At 35.3% G+C, this 16587-nt stretch overlaps 1 protein-coding gene across 4 annotated transcripts in view; it reads right to left on the bottom strand.

Annotated features, from left to right (window-relative positions):
- Positions 1–3423: 3423 nt before the first annotated feature.
- Positions 3424–16587, bottom strand: part of SKIL (SKI like proto-oncogene) — a 29478-nt gene continuing 16314 nt past the window's right edge. For all 4 annotated transcript variants that reach the window (XM_042999118.1, XM_042999119.1, XM_042999120.1 and 1 more), the window contains 5 exons: positions 14239–14336; positions 12477–12709; positions 9007–9248; positions 8507–8731; positions 3424–7852 (listed from right to left, as the gene is read on the bottom strand). In XM_042999118.1, the coding sequence (XP_042855052.1) occupies positions 7694–7852; positions 8507–8731; positions 9007–9248; positions 12477–12709; positions 14239–14336 (957 nt within the window). In that variant the 3' untranslated portion in view covers positions 3424–7693. The remainder of the gene's footprint in view (positions 7853–8506; positions 8732–9006; positions 9249–12476; positions 12710–14238; positions 14337–16587) is intronic.

A 16587-nucleotide genomic window follows, 5' to 3' on the forward strand; every position in this document is an offset into this window, starting at 1 on the left:
GGGAAAGTGGATGATGGACACTGAGGAGGTTGCTTGTTGGGATGAGCACTGGGTGTTGTATGTAAGCCAATTTGACAATAAATTATATTTAAAAAAAAACAAAAAACAAAAAAAAACAAAAAAACTCCCAACAAAGAAAAGTACAGAACCAGATGGCTTCAGTGGGGAGTTCTACAAAACACTGAAGAAAGAACTAACACCAGTATTTCTCAAACTCTTCCAAAAAATCAAAGCACAGGGGTGCCTGGGTGACTCAGTCAGTTAAATGTCCCACTCTTGATTTGGGCTCAGGTCATGATATCAGGGTTTGTGGATTTGAGCCCCACATTGGGCTCTGCACAGGCAATGCAGAGCCTGCTTGGGATCCTCACTCTTCTCTCTCTGCCCTTCCCCAGCTCGTGCTCTCTCTCAAAATAAATAAACAATAAACAAACAAACATTTTTTAAGAAAGATTCTTGAGGCACGTGAGTGGCTCAGTCAGTTAAGCGTCAGAGTCTTGATTTTGGCTCAGGTCATGATCTCAGCGTTCGTGAATTCAAGCCCTGCATCCAGCCCTACACTGACAGTGCGGAGCCTGCTTGGTATTCTCTCTCTCCGTCTGTCTCTCTCCCTCTCTCTCTGCCCTTCTCCCGTGCATTCTCTCTCTCTCTCTCTCTCTCTCTCTCTCAGAATAAATAAACTTCAAAAAAAATTTTTTAAAGGTTCTTTCTCCCTCTGCCCCTCCTCCATGTTCTTGCACTTTCACTCTTTCCCTTTCTCTTAAAAAAATAAATAAAAATAAAATGAATCTTAAGAAAAAAAAATCAAAGCACAGAGAACACTTCCTAAGTCATTCTGTGAGGCTACAATTATCCCAATACTAGGACCAATGACACTACAGAAAACAAACAAAACCTACAGACCAATATCTTTTATGAGTATTGATGCAAAAGCCCTCAACAAAATGCTAAATTCAACATATTAAAAACTAAATAAATGTATCAAATTAACATAGTGTACACCTTAAATTTACACATTGTGTGTCAAATATATTTCATTTAAATAAATAACAGCATATTAAACGGATTATTCACCATGAGCAATGGAATTTATTCTTGGAATGCAAAAGATAGTTCACCTTATGAAAACCAAGCAATGTAACACATCACAAAAATAGAAGGGGAAAAAAAAAACACATGATCATCTTAAGTGTTGCAGAAAAAGTATTTGACAAAATTCAACACCTTTCCGTGATAAAAACACTCAATAAGCTAGATATAGATGGAATTTTTTCAACATAAGTAGGCCGTATATGAAAAATCCACAGCTGACATTGCACACAATGATGAAAGACTAAAAGCTTTTCCTCCAAGATCAAGAACTAAACAAAGATGCCTGCTTTCACCACTTCTATTCAATATACTATTGGAGGTTCTAGCTGGAATAATTAGGCAAGAAAAATGAATAAAAAGCATCCAAATTAAAAAGGAAGAAGTAAAATTATTTGTTTGCAGATGATTCGATCTTACATGTTAAAAATTCCACACATGATAAAATTGTTACACCTAATAAATTCAGCAAAGTTCCAGGATACAAAATTAATACACAAAAACTAATTGCATTTTCTACAAGCTAGCAATGAACAATCTTAACGGAAATTAATAAAATCCCATTTACAATGCATCAAAAAGAACAAAATATGTAAGAATAAATCTGAGGGGGAAATCTTGTACATTGAAAACTATAAAACATTGCTGAAAGAAATTAAAGACCTAAATAAATGCAAAGATATCCCATGGTCATAGACTGGAAGACCTAATATCATTAAGATGACAATACCATCTAAAGTGATCCAGATTCAGTGTAATGCCTAACAAAATTTCAATGGTGTTTTTTGTAAAAATAGAAGAACCCACCCTAAATTCACATGGAATATCAAGGGACCCAAAATAGGCAAAACAATCTTGAAAAAGAACAAATTTGGAAGACTCTCACTTCCTCATTTCAAAACTTACTACAAAGCTACAGTAATCAAAAGAGTGTGATACTGGTATAAGGACAGATACATAGACCAGTGGAATAAAAGAGAGAGCCCAGAAATAAAACTTCACACATATGGTCAATGATTGTGGACAAAGGTGTCAAAACCATTCAACAGGAAGGACAGTTTTCAATAAATGATGCTGTGAACTGGATACCCATATGCAAAAGAATAAAATTGGACTCTTACCTGACATCAGATACAAAAGTAACATAATGTGGATCAAAGACCTAAATGGAAAAGCTAAAACAATATAAATCTTAGAAGAAAACATAGGGGAAATTACTGTTTAATAGGTACACAGTTTCTGTTTGGGATAATGAAAAAGTCTGAATATAGTGGTGATAGTCGAACATTGTGAACGTACCCATTGCCACTGAACTACACTCTTAAAAATAGTCAAAATGTTAACTTTTACGTTATGTGTATTTTGCCACAAAAAATTTGGGAAGTTATGGTAATCAGACTCTAGAACGGTCCTCAGTAATCCCTGCCTCCTGGTATTCCATACCCTTCTGTAATCTTCTCCAATCGCATATGGGCCGGACTTGGGACTCACTTAGCCTAAGCAACGAAAGAAAACTGGCATCATTCTTACTCTCCTTTGGATCATTCATTTGTGGGAAGCCATCTACCACGCTGTACAGAGCTCCATGGACAGGTCTATACAGTAGGGAACTGAACACCTGTCAATAACCATATGAATAAACTTGCAAGCAGATCCTCCAGCTGTCAAGCTCCCAAATGACTTCAGCCCCAGGTAACATAGTAACTGCACACTACTAAGAGGTCCTGAACCATCACACCCTGCTAACCTGCCTTTGCGTTTCTGATTTTCAGATACTGTGTGAAATGTTATTTCCAGCAGCTAAATTTGGGAGTAATTTGTTATGCTGTCATAAACCACTAATACCAGAGGTGGGGGTAGAGGAATAAGGGAAAGATGTGAAAACAAGAGAATACATCATGAAAGAAAATCATCACAAATGCTGGTATGTTCTGCACCTGAAATATTGCATAAAACGCCTTATTTTAGGGGCACCTGGGTGGTTCATGTCAGTTAAGCATCCGACTTTGGCTCAGGTAACTATCTCACCATCTCACTGCTCATGAGTTCAGGGCCCATGTTGGATTCTGTGCTGACGGCTCAGAGCCCAGAGCCTGCTTCGGATTTTGTCTCTGTCTCTCTCTGCCCCTCCCCCTCTCTTTCTCTCTCAAAAATAAACGTTAAATTTTTTTAAATGTCTTAATTTATAATCTTAAAAATATTTCTCAAGTTAATCATTTAGTGTGTCACGAATAATAAACTTTAAAGGACAAAAGGAGAATATGTCAATCTTAAGAGACAAGAAAGTGGAGTTCACACAGGATATTAAGACAGCTTGAATCAGTTTCATTGGCATTAAAAGTTTTTATTCAGAATTTAATCCACAATCTATACAAGTTATTTACAAGGCATGAAAATGGAAAACAGCACAAAATACGATTGAGGTATAAGCTGAGAGCACAGTATGTCATGTTTCAATAAATATAATTCGAAATTTGTAAACTAAGTGACCAGATAGATGAGTCTTGTTTTATAGTAAAACCATATAAAATATTTATTTCACGTGAGGTAGAGGACAGTTTTGTGTCATGTGATGCAACCAACCACAGCAATTTTAACCATAAAACTGTACATCATTGGCAAAATTTTAAATTGAATTATAGTCAGTATAGTCAACAACTTGTTTCAATAGTTGCAGAACAGGTATTTCATTTACTGCTTTCACAGGTTAGAAATTCAGAAATAATTTAAGACTACTGTGTTGGCTTAAAATCATCAGGATAAGCAAATACTTCTAACAGGATGGTTAAAAGCAAGTGTATTTTATGTTTCCCAAACTATAACTCCCCCCAAAGTTGTCCTAGATTAAGCAATTCTTTTAGCAGGACGTTTTTACTAGAACTACTTTAAGTATGCTGTGCTTTATTTTCAAGTGAGGTATCTATATTGAAGAAAAAATCTTACAAATTTCTTTTACATTCAACTAAATACACTATTTTGTTTTCTGGGCTTAATTTTTAAATTTCAGTTTTTACATTTGATCATTTTCTAATTCAAAAACAGTAGCGCTATATAAGACATTTAAGTCTATTACTAAAGAAAAAGGCTCCAGGTTGCATTATGCAGCTTAGAAGCCATCTAAAATGGAAAGATTTTACAAAAAAATTTTAAAAAAGAAAGAAAAAAAAACTGTCCTTTTAAAAAGACGCAATACAGAATACCCATACAAATTTCTTCCAGTAATGGAAATGCTTCAGTATCCTATAATAGAAAAAAAAAATTTAAGCTGTTTATTCAATCCCACAACGTATAATACAGCAGTAATGTGTCTCTTATTGCTGACAGCTTCAATAAAAATTAACAAGTAGTTCTAAGCACAGAAATAGATGTACAGTATGAGCACAACTTTTCATTATATTGACTTTTAATGTCCTGTCGTGCAGATTAAATGCGTAAGAGCAAATGAAAATGTGGATTTTCCCCTATGCAATCAAAACAGAAGTCATTGAGAAGAAAACATTAGAAGCTGATCAAAAACCTTCAGCATCAGCTTTACAACTAACTTTAGGGAAATATCTCGAACGCATATCATATTACTCGAGTTTCCTTACCATTCTACTTTCCTTCAAACAGAAGTCATAGATGTGCAAAGAAATTGGTTGTTCGGTCATGACTTCTGAAACATATGGATAACCTGCGAATATCATTGTACTCAATCTATTTCACCTACTTTAGCAACTGGTTTTTAATTCAATATGTACAAATGATTTTATATCTCAATTGGTAATATATTAAATATGTTATAAAATTAGTTCAAGAAGCATAAAACATCCCAACTCTCATGGACACAGAAATTCAAGCAAAACAATATGCTTTACAGAACTAAAGCACAAGCCAAACTTATGTGGTTGGTCAAATCTTTTGATAGTGTTACAAGTTGCATTTGTGAAATCAGGGTGGTTTAGAGCTTCCTCAATGACAGCAGGTTTTACATTTACTACCTTTATAGATTTGGTACCTTTTACTCGTAACATTTAAAGAATAGAAACTATCATCACCAAATTAAACATCACCCATCACCCAGTAAGCTAATATTCTATCTTTTTTTCCTTAAGATCCTCTAGCACTTTTGCTAGGCCGTTCTTTAATGCAGCTTTTTAAAGTAAATATTTTTATATTTTTCCTAAAAAGAATAATATTACAAAGTCTGAGGAAAAATCTGCTTGTCTAATGAATTGGCACACAAAAACTAACACCAAAACAAACTTTAAGCTAGCAACCAACACACAAAATGAGCATGCAAAGTATAGAAGAATAAGTTTATATGGATAAGGTTATTTCAGCAGAGGCCACTTTTAAAGTATTACAAAATCTATTTTCAAGCTATGTGGTGCAGTTTAACTTAAAATTACTTTTAACTAGAATAGGCATAATATTTACAATTGACTAAAAAGCTATATTTTCAAGGAAGACAGACATAAACCTATGGCACATCAATGTATCTTCTGGAAAATGAAGACTATACAATTTCATGTGGCAAATTTTCCTTATGCAAAGGACTAGAAAAAATATTTCTTTACTCAATTCAACATCAAGAGTTTATGATAATTTAAAGGTGTTTAAGCACTGCTTAGAATTTTAAAATAAAATATTTCAAATCGCAATTTGTTTTAGAACTTTTGGGTTGAAACTTAAGTAAGCTTGTCATTTACTATGTACCATAAGCACAAAGATTTTTTAATAAATTAGAAAAATGAAATTATAAGGCTTGAGTTTATCTCCCAAAAAGCTTACTGTGACACAACTGAAATGAACTTTATCATAAAATGTCTTCATGATTTTTCTTTCTCCAGATCCAAATAAAAGGTATTAGGAGATTATATCATTTTTAACATTTGCTCCTGTATGTCATTTTAACATTTGTTCCTCCTTGAAGAGACTCCAAGAATCAACAAATTAAATTGCAGGGTTAATATAGTAAAATTAAATGGAAAATAGAAAATACACATTTAGATCACACTCTTGTAAAGAAACTATACTTTGAGAAGTACAAAAATTCCTTTAGGATATGTAAGTACCATTAAGCAAAATACGAAAATAACTGGCTGAATGATAACCTACTGATTTTTGAAGTTCTATACCAGTAGAGCATCTATCGTCTATGCTGGGAATAGTATATAACCTTAACTCTAGCTGATTTATTTCAAAAATAAATTTAGCTCTCAAGTAATTTCATACAGTACCCTACATGAGAACATAAACATAAAATTACTGGAATAATAATATCAGTAAACGGTAACTTCAGGAAACTTCCTTTAAAAAATGCATACTAAGAACTTTACCTAGTATTTTTTAAGCCAAGAGTTAAAGAATATGAAATTTGCCATTAAAGAATGACAGACTTTTCTGTGCAAAAAAAAAGTGCAGAAGATTTGTCCTCCCCCCAAACTATGGAATTTCTTTGTCTTCTAAAAATTATCTAAAAACCTTTTAGTAGCAGGTAACTAAACTTCCCTATATTAACCTCTCATACACTATCAGGTGACTGTAAATTCCTGATTTTGATATTAAGTAGTAATTGAAAATGGTCCATTCGTGCAAATATTGGTAAGACTTAACATTTAAACATACAAAAATCCAAAATAACCTTCAAGGTATTTAATATTTTACAATTTAAGGAAAAATGAACCCATTAAGGAAAACAAATCTATTATATAAATTTCAGTAAGACCCATAACTACATATAAAAACTGTACAGGAGGATTATGGATTGTATACAAACTGATATACATCAATGGTATCAGTTTTTCTCAAGAACATTAATATTTTCACACCTCTATTAACAACATAAACAAAAGTTCAAAAATTATTACATTTTATTCCCTCTTCTAAAGTTGCTACATAAAAAAAATTCTAAATACAACCACATTTAACCAAAAAACAAATTACAACCACTTCTTGTGTTTTAACAGCAGCGTATGACAAAGTATGTTATCCTTCCTCATTATGCCTATGGGGTGTGCTATAACCCCATCAATGAAATTCCTCTTTTGACAAAATGTCTCTTAGGAGACATTAAAAAGAAAAGCACTGGTGGAAATTCATTAATATGAACCAAATAAAAGCAAATTTTATATATAATAATGAGTAAAACTATTATCAATTTAGAAGGGAGATTGTGTTAATGAAAAAATGGAGACTCAACTCCTTCAATAGCTCTATATATCTGAAATATGAAGTCACTAATGTATGTAAAATTGAGTGTGAAATATGGATAACAAAACTGACCACAACTATCCATCACACAATGCGGCTTTTAAAAAGTGTACAACTGCTAAATTTGCAACAGAATCTAGGCAGATTATCTAACAGTTGAAACCATGTACTACTGTCACTAAGCCAATTGAAAAAAAAGTACAAAGAAACACACATTTTCATTCATTTGGAAAATGTAAAAATGTATGTACTAATATATAATCTCTTCACTTTCTCTGATCTACAAATGGATAGAATGCCTAGTTATCTTCATGCAGACAAGTTATTCAGAATTCAATAATCAAAGCACACACAGAAAGAACAAAAATAAACCCTGTTGGGAAACACAGACGTATCTCTTTAAAGGTTTCTATTCTTTAGCAGTCTTAGATGATTTCAAAATCTGCAGCTTCAGCTCTTTTATCATCATCTCTAACTTCTGTCTTGCCTCCCGTTCCTGTCTGAGTTCATCTTGGAGTTCTTGCCTATCAGCCTCGGCGTGGTCCAATCTCTGTCTCAGTTCTGCCAACTGTGGGATTTAAAAGACTGTGTCAGTTTTCATTCAGTTTTGTTTTTCCATTTAGTCCTCAGATCATGGCAAAGACCTGCTTTCAAATTACTTTTTACAAAATGAACTACTTCATGCATATTACAATCTCTTGATTAATACTATTCGTCGGACTCTGACATAGCATTGAATTGAAAGAAAAACAAAGGGAAGAGAACTAACATAACACCTAGAGCACTTTCATTATGCCCTACACTTTGATATACCTCTCACACAGCCTGCTCATGGTAAGGGTTATTTGATCACCTTCCCCAGTGAGCTACTATTCATTTTTGCTCGAGAGCTTCTGAACATAGTGGGCAACAGTTCATGTCTGTTAATTTGTTGATGTGAAAGCCCATATTCTATATTAAGATAATGTAACATTTGCTATTCAAAAGCTAATGAGTAGCATTTTGGGCAACTACAAAAACCTAATGAAAGTTTAATAAAGCAATCAAAATAGAAAAATCATCTTGGATGATACAGCTTAAACTTGTGTTTAACAGAATTATCTATTTTTAAATCTTGCCCAATGAAATGAGCTTGATAAAAAGTAACTTCTTTAATAAAGAAGGTAACAACCTCAATTTCCACACTGAAAGGGCAACATTATACAAACTGAGTAATTCTTACCTGTGCTGCATATTCAGCCTCTTTGTCTTTTTCTAAATTTGAATCACAGGTACATTTTTGCTTCATTACCTGCTCTAATTTTTTCTCTAAGTCTTTCTGTTCAATATAAAATTCTTCCATTCTCTGAGCATGTTCATTCTGTAAAGATTCAAGCTCTTTCTGTAAATTCTGCTGCTCTTCAGTGAGTTCCTTCATAGCTTTTGAACTACTCAACATTTCAACTTCCTGTAATATGAAGAATTACAATACAATTTTTATTTTATTTCCATCATGTTAAAAATTTCAATGCAGGAAAAAAAATAGGTCAGAAAACATCTAATATTCAGCTGTCGTATCAGTTTTATATAGAAGTAATTATCTTGAAAACATCTTTAAAAATTTAAAAGAAAATTGCTTATGAGTAATAAAACTCTAAACAATCTTAAACACATTTACAATCCCTTGTTTCTTAAAGATATGCAAAAGCCTGTTTTCACAATAGACTATCATTTAGATTTTACCATCTGAAGTTGTTGCTTCTTCTGCAAAATTGAGTTCAGTTTTTCCTGTTGTTTTACGTAAGTTCTCATTACTTCTTCCATGATTTTTCCCTTATCATCCTCACAAATGATATCTTTGACAAGAAGTGGCGATGAAGCAACAATATCACGGTCAATTCCTGTCTTGCTTGTGTCTCTGATGAAATTGCAAGTGGTAGACTCGGGTTTCTTTTTACTTGTCGAATTATTTGAGACTGATGGATCTTTGAGAGGCAAAAATGAGGTAACAAAAAATGAGCATCACTGTTAAAAAGTCACTAGAACAATCCACAAATGAAAAAATTTCATTTGCAAATAAAATAAAAATAATAAAATAATAAACTTAAGAAAAGTAGTGCAAGACTTCTACAATGAAAACTACACAAAGTATCATTGAAAGAAATTAAAGACCTAAATAAATGAAAAGACACCCCATGTTCATGGATTGGAAGACTTAATACAGTTAAGATGGGGCCATGAACTAAATGTCAGTGACCACAAAATTCAGTATGTTGAAATACTAATGCCCAATGATGGTAATAGGAGGCAGGGGCTTTAGGAGATAATTAGGTCATAAGACCTATGATGGAATCTATGCCTTTATAAAAGAGACTCCAGAGACCTCTCCTGCCTTTTCCATCATGTGAGGACTTCCATCATGTATCTGAGAAGAACACAGACATTTATGAACCAGGAAGCAGGGCCCTGCCAGACACCAAATCTGCTGATGCCCTGATCTTGGACTTCCCAGCCTCCAGAAGTATGAAAAATAAATGTTTGTGGTATAAGCCACCCAGTCTATGGTATTTTTGTTACAGCAGCCTGAACAGACTAAGATAGATGGTAATACTCCCCAAGGGGATCTACTTTTTCAATGCAATTCCTATCAAAATCTCACCTGGCTTGTGGCAAAAATTGACAAGCTGATTCAGAAACTCATATGAAAATGCAAGGAATCCAAAATAATCAAAACAATCTTGAAAAACAACAAATGTGTAGGACTCACAATGCCCAATTTCAAAGCTTATTACAAAGCTACAGAAAGCAAGACTCTGTACTGGCATAAACACTGAATACAGAAATAAACCCATACTTTCATGGGCCACTGGTATTTGACAAGGGCACCAAAACAGTTCAGTCAGGAGGGAACAGTCTTTTCAACAAATAGTGTTGGAACAACTGCATTCATATACAAAGAGTGAGGTTGAACCTCACACTGTATGTAAAAATTAACTCAAAATGGAACAAAATCCTAAATGTAAGAGCTAAAACTTTTATATGCACATCTTTGTGATCTTGAATTTGGCAATGGTTTCTGAGAATAACATCTACATAAGCAATCAAAGACAAAATAAATTGGACTTCATCAGAATTTAAAACTTTTGTGCTTCAAAAACACCAACAATAAAATGAAAGACAACTGATAGAATGGCAAATCATGTATCTGATATGGGTCTACTATCCAGAATATATAAAGAACACTTATAAGTCAATAGTTAAGAGACAAATAATCCAAAGTAAAAATAGGCAAAGGATCTGAAGAGATTCAATAAAACATGGAAAGGTACTCAATATCATTAGTCATTGGAGAACTGCAAATCAAAACCATGATATACCACTTTACAACAACTAGGATGGCTATAATCAAAAGACAACAATAAGTGTTGACAAAGATGTGCAGAAACTGGAACCCTCATAAGCTGCTGGTGAGAAGGAAAATGGTACAGCTGCTTTGAAAAACAGTTTGGCAGTCCCTCAAGATGTTAAATATGATCCAGTAATTTCACTCCTAAATATATACCCAAGAGAAATGAAAAAACATGTCTACATTAAAATGTGTGCATAAGCGTTGACAGCAGCATTATTCATTATAGCCAAAAAGTGAACACAATTTGGGGTGCCTGGCAGGCTCACTCAGTAGAGCATGAGACTCTTAATCTCAGGGTCATGAGTTCAAGCCCCATGTTGGGCATGGAGCCTACTTAAAAAAAAAAAAAAAAAAAAAAAGTGGACACAATTCAGTGTCCATCAACTGATGAGTGGACAAGCCAAATGTGGTATTTATCTATACAACAGAGTATTATTAAACCATAAAAAGAAAACAAGTACTAAAATATCCTACAACGACTGAGAAAATATTATGCAAAGTGAGAAGTCAGACAATAAAAGGTCACATATTATATGATCTCTTTTATATGGTATGTCCAGAATAGGCAAATCTATAAAAACAGAAAATAAATAGAGGCTGGAGAAAGAGGAAAATGAGGAGTAACTTCTAATGGATTACACGGTTTCTTTTGGGGATGAGAAAAATGTCCTGAAATTAAATAGGTGTATTGATGAACAACTTTATGAATTTACTGAAAGTCACAAAACTGTACACTTTAAAAAGGTATATTTTATGGTACATGAACTATATCCCAACAATTTTTTACAAGTCACTAGAATTAATTTGGGAGATATACTGCAAATAAGACTTACTAGTATGTTACCGGTTATTATTTACCATATTTATATCCAAAGAAAGTTGAATTTTAAAAATCTCAAAATTAGGGGCGCCTGGGTGGCGCAGTCGGTTAAGCGTCCGACTTCAGCCAGGTCACGATCTCGCGGTCCGTGAGTTCAAGCCCCGCGTCAGGCTCTGGGCTGATGGCTCGGAGCCTGGAGCCTGCTTCTGATTCTGTGTCTCCCTCTCTCTGCCCCTCCCCCGTTCATGCTCTGTCTCTCTCTGTCCCAAAAATAAATAAAAAACGTTGAAAAAAAAAAAAAATCTCAAAATTAAAGTATAGAAACCCCCTTGACCCCAAGAATCTTCAACTACTCCAGGAAAGCTGCAACAACTATCACACTTTGCCTAAGCTGTAAGCAAAGCTCTGCTGCTATAAAGAGGATAAAAGAAGCAGCATTTGTACAGATATGTCTTGTTTGGTCCACGGCACTTTAAAAGCCACTGTAATAGGCAGCTCTTTTATTTTTTTAAGATGTCCAGCCAGCATTCTGCTTTTATGCCATCTGCTTGGCTCTCACTCACAGCTATGAGTTTTCACTCCTTGCTTATCCCATGACTAAGTTTCCCTGAGTCCTACACCTCACTACTCTTACGTACTAAGTCCTAGCATTAGTAAATGGTTTCTCCACTCACAGCAAATTAAAAAGGACCTTCTGAAAAAAACTGACAGAAAAAAAAAAAAAAAAGGCAGGAAAGGGGAAAAAAAAAGTCATACAAAAATCACCCACAGTATGAAACCATGTAGTCCACATATCTGTATCTTTAGCCGCAATAGCTATCACCGTGCTAAAAAAAAACTCAGAGTTTTGAAAGGTACATTTTTTTTCAAGATAAAAGCTTCAATTATCTGGAACATTCTCTTACCTAGAAATCTTCTTTGAAAATGCTGAAAAAACAGATTAATTAGATATCTGATTTCAAAAAATAATTTCTGAGTACTTACCTACACGGCTACATAATTCTTTACTTGTTTTCAAATCCATTTTCTCCTGTTCCTCCAGTGAGACATCTGGATACGATACCACTTTTTGATGTTTCCCACTACTATGAGGCTTCTCTGATGGTCTTGGTACGGTCCTACTTGTCTCTGTCTTTGTGACCTCTTTAGACTGGGATACAGCAGAAGTAAGCGACACATTTGGTGCAACCACTTTATCACACATGTATAAGTAGTAGCTACAGACAGAGAAAGGCAAAATAAGACACATATTACACTTGGGTAAAAAAACAAAATACATTAAATCTATTTCTATCATTAAAAAATTTTACATTAAAACAGACAACATAACAACTCAGAAAATAAGGGTCACAGAAAAGAATTCCTTAAAAATTCAGTACTTTAGGCAGTAAGTGCAAAATTATGAGTAATTTTCGTTATTTTGCAAAAAGTAATCTCTAAGCACAGAGAGATACCCACAGGGAAAGAAAATTAGTCTCATCTCCTTCCCTCAAAGCCACCTGAGAATTAAAGGCATCAAGCACTTTTAGAGCTATTTAATAGCCCTAAATAGGTAAGGCTTATGCTAGAAAGAAAACAGACCATATACTACTTGGAGAACCATTTTCTTGCCTGCCACCCATCCAAAGCCAAGGAATCCTTGCTCTGTTATAGAGAGGCTGATTCAGTTCCACAGTTCCACATTATAAGGCTAGAGCCAGATTCACCGCAGGCCCAATCAGGAGCTCCCAGGGCCCGTCTTCTATAGCAGTCTGAACACCGCTACTGGGCAACAAGTCCTACTTGTTTCAAACCCCACAGAGCGATCTTCCTAAATTACTTCAGTACTTCCTAATTTGATAAAAATTCAATAGTAAGTTGCACAAAACTAAGATTGAAGGCATGACTACCAATTTTGCTCAAAGCTCACATAGAATTTTCTGCAGATTACCTGAGAGACCCATGGAACAAACTGGAGCTAGATATTGAAGTACCATACTATTAACTATAATCTGCATAACCTTTAGCCAAAAGATGCAACCATTTAACTAACATAATACTTCATTCCCTAAATGCTAATGATCTCTTCTTACATCTGATTTTCTTTACGCGGTAATCTATATTGTTCCTCTTTACCAATCACATGAATTCTGCAGATGAAAACTCAGTATTCTGCTAAGAAAACGGACAGATTTAATAATATCCAAAGAGTTACTTCAACACAATAGGAATGGTAGGAACTGTGCAAATGTAAGACTGAGATTCTTCATCACCGTGTTTGGGGGGGGGGGGGGGTGGGGAGGGGGAATATATATTTACAGCAATAAAAATCTAGAAATCGGCAAAGAAAAAGTTTATAATCTAAGGTGGATTTTTATTGAAAATGTGAACACTGGATTTTGAGGGATATGGTTACTATGAAAACTTCTAAATTTCAAAAAATTTCCTTGTAAAATATCAAAGTTGCATACCAAACTCTTGAAGAGTTGGTTTACCTCTTAAAAGGAAGGAAATTAAAGGAAAATTTTCAATGTTTACTTCAGGGTGAAAAGGAAATGATGATTTCCTAGAAAGAACATACACACCAAGAAAAGGTTATCTCAAATATTCAACACAATTTACAATTCATTTATTAACAAGCCTAAAACTAAATAATGAATTGGCAGAGTCTAGAACAGTACCTGACATATAGATGTTGAAGGAATGAATGAATGAATGAATGAATGAATGAATGAACGAACAAACAAATGAGCCAATACCCACTCACCTGGGATGTAAAAATGAATGTGTCTGCGAAACATGGTCACCTTCCTGCTTTATAACAGGGTACCATGACTGTAATTCCATTCCTGATGATGTATCTATCTGTAGAAAAATGTAGAAGGGAAAAAGTTCATTGAAGGAAGATGTGATGGTTAATTTTATGTGTCAACCAGATAGGGCCATAGGATGTCTCCGGAGAACGCTAGTAAGAGTTACATTATTTAAGAGTCATCTTCTTACAAGGCAGTCTGTCCTTAAAGTACCAAATCTAGTCACTCAAAACATCAACCATCCTTTCAAAAAATAGTTTCAGGGGCACCTGGGTGGCTCAGTTGGTTGAGCGTCCGACTTCAGCTCAGGTCATGATCTCACAGCTCATGAGTTCGAGCCCCGTGTCGGGCTCTGTGCTGACAGCTCAGAGCCTGGAGCCTGCTTCAGAGTCTGTGTCTCCCTCTCTCTCTGCCCTCCTCAACTCATGCTCTGTCTCTGTCTCTTAAAAATGAATAAATGTTAAAAAAAAAAAAATTTTTTTTTAAAAAGAAATAGTTTCAGTATGCATGTTCAACATGGATTATCAGAAATGATTTCATAAAATTTCATACTTATGGAATCTATTTTTTAAATGCTTTTTAATTTTTAGTGTTTATTTTATTTTTTGAGAGAGATGGAGCGTGAGCAGGGGAGAGGCAAAGAGAGAGGGAGGCACAGAATCTGAAGCAGGTTCCAGGCTCTGAGCTGTCAGCACAGAGCCTGATATGGAGCTTGAACCCATGGACCATGAGACGATGACCTGAGCTGAAGTCAGATGCTTATCTGACTGAGCCACCCAGGCGCCCCTATTTTTTTTAATGTTTATTTGAGAGAGAGCAAGAGAGAGCGTGCAAGCAAGGGAGGGGCAGAGGGAGAGGAAAGAGAATCCCAAGCAGATTCCCTCACAGCTGTGAGATCATGACCTGAGCTGAAATCAAGAGTCAGATGCTTAACCCACTGAGCCAGCCAGGCACTGCTGGAATCTATTTTTTAAATCCATTTTAAATAGCACCTTACAAATGTACAGCATTGGTAAGTTCCGATCCTTCTTGCTGCTACAATCAGCTAGAATATACCCTTTCCCTACAGTATTTGTTAATGGATTAGATGGCATTCTATAGCAACAAATATTTGCCAGGGGAGTGAGGTCACTAAGATGGCAACATAGGTTGTTCCTGACTTTGCCCCACCACCCCCGCCACATGCAAGAAAAACAACTAACATCTATTCAAGGGCAAGTCACCAGTGAGAGAATGCTGTAACACAGGGGATGGGGGTGGTGAAGCTGAAGCGCCCCATCGCACCTCAGAAACCAAGACAGACTACACTAGAAGGATGAATGTTAGCTGAACCTACTGTGGTAATTCACTTCACAACACATGCAAATCAAACTATCATGCTGTATGCCTTACACTTAGTGATGATATCGATTATTTCTGAATAAAACTGGAGGGGAAGAAAAGTGAATTGATAGAGGGATGAATAGGTAGATATCTAATAAAAGAAGTATAGTGAAATGTTAAAAAAAAAAAAAAATTAAAAAGATAAGGGAACCCAAGCAGAGCCTCACAGAGTAACCTGAGTGGAGGAGTAGAATGTCCAGAAAGACCAAGGCAAATAGAGTCTGCAGCACAGAGAAAGGTGCCCAGAGAGAACTCCACAGATCTGTGGAGGGTTTACCTCAAGAATTCAGCATAGTACCTGAGCAGCCCATGCTTGTGAGGAAATTTCTCAAAGCCGGGTCATGCAGCTAATATGGTGACTGATGTGAGGGGGGTAGGAGTCCAAAGAACAGCCAATTTATCCTATTATGGCACAACTCAAATGGGCATTATTCACTCCACAGCTCCCTACCAACTTGGATGAAACAGTGATGGGATTGCATTGCACATTTTTACCTTCCCTCTACCCAGTCTTGCCCCTACTCCCTTCCTTTCACAGGCAACTGATCTCTAATAAACATCACAAAAAAACAAACACACAAGCACCACAAAAGTTTGCCAAGCTAAACTACTTTGCCTAACACTTATCAGTAAACCATACTTCCTCATAAACTGTACCTGTGAATAAAGGCAAAGAAGAAGGTAAACCCTTTTGGCTACTTAATGAGCATCTACCTGATAAGAACTTTATACATCCTACTTAATTCTAACAATAACTTACATTAAGTAGGTATCATGATCTCCATTTTACACATTAGAAAAGTGAGGTTCAGAAACTGAGAAAGATGGGGCACCTGGGTGGCTCAATTGGTTAAGCATCCGACTTCGGCTCAAGTCATGATCTCATAGTTTGTGGGTTCGAGCCCCGCGTCAGGCTCTGT

The sequence above is a fragment of the Panthera tigris genome, chromosome C2 (genome assembly GCF_018350195.1).
Source record: "Panthera tigris isolate Pti1 chromosome C2, P.tigris_Pti1_mat1.1, whole genome shotgun sequence".
Lineage (NCBI taxonomy): Eukaryota > Metazoa > Chordata > Mammalia > Carnivora > Felidae > Panthera > Panthera tigris.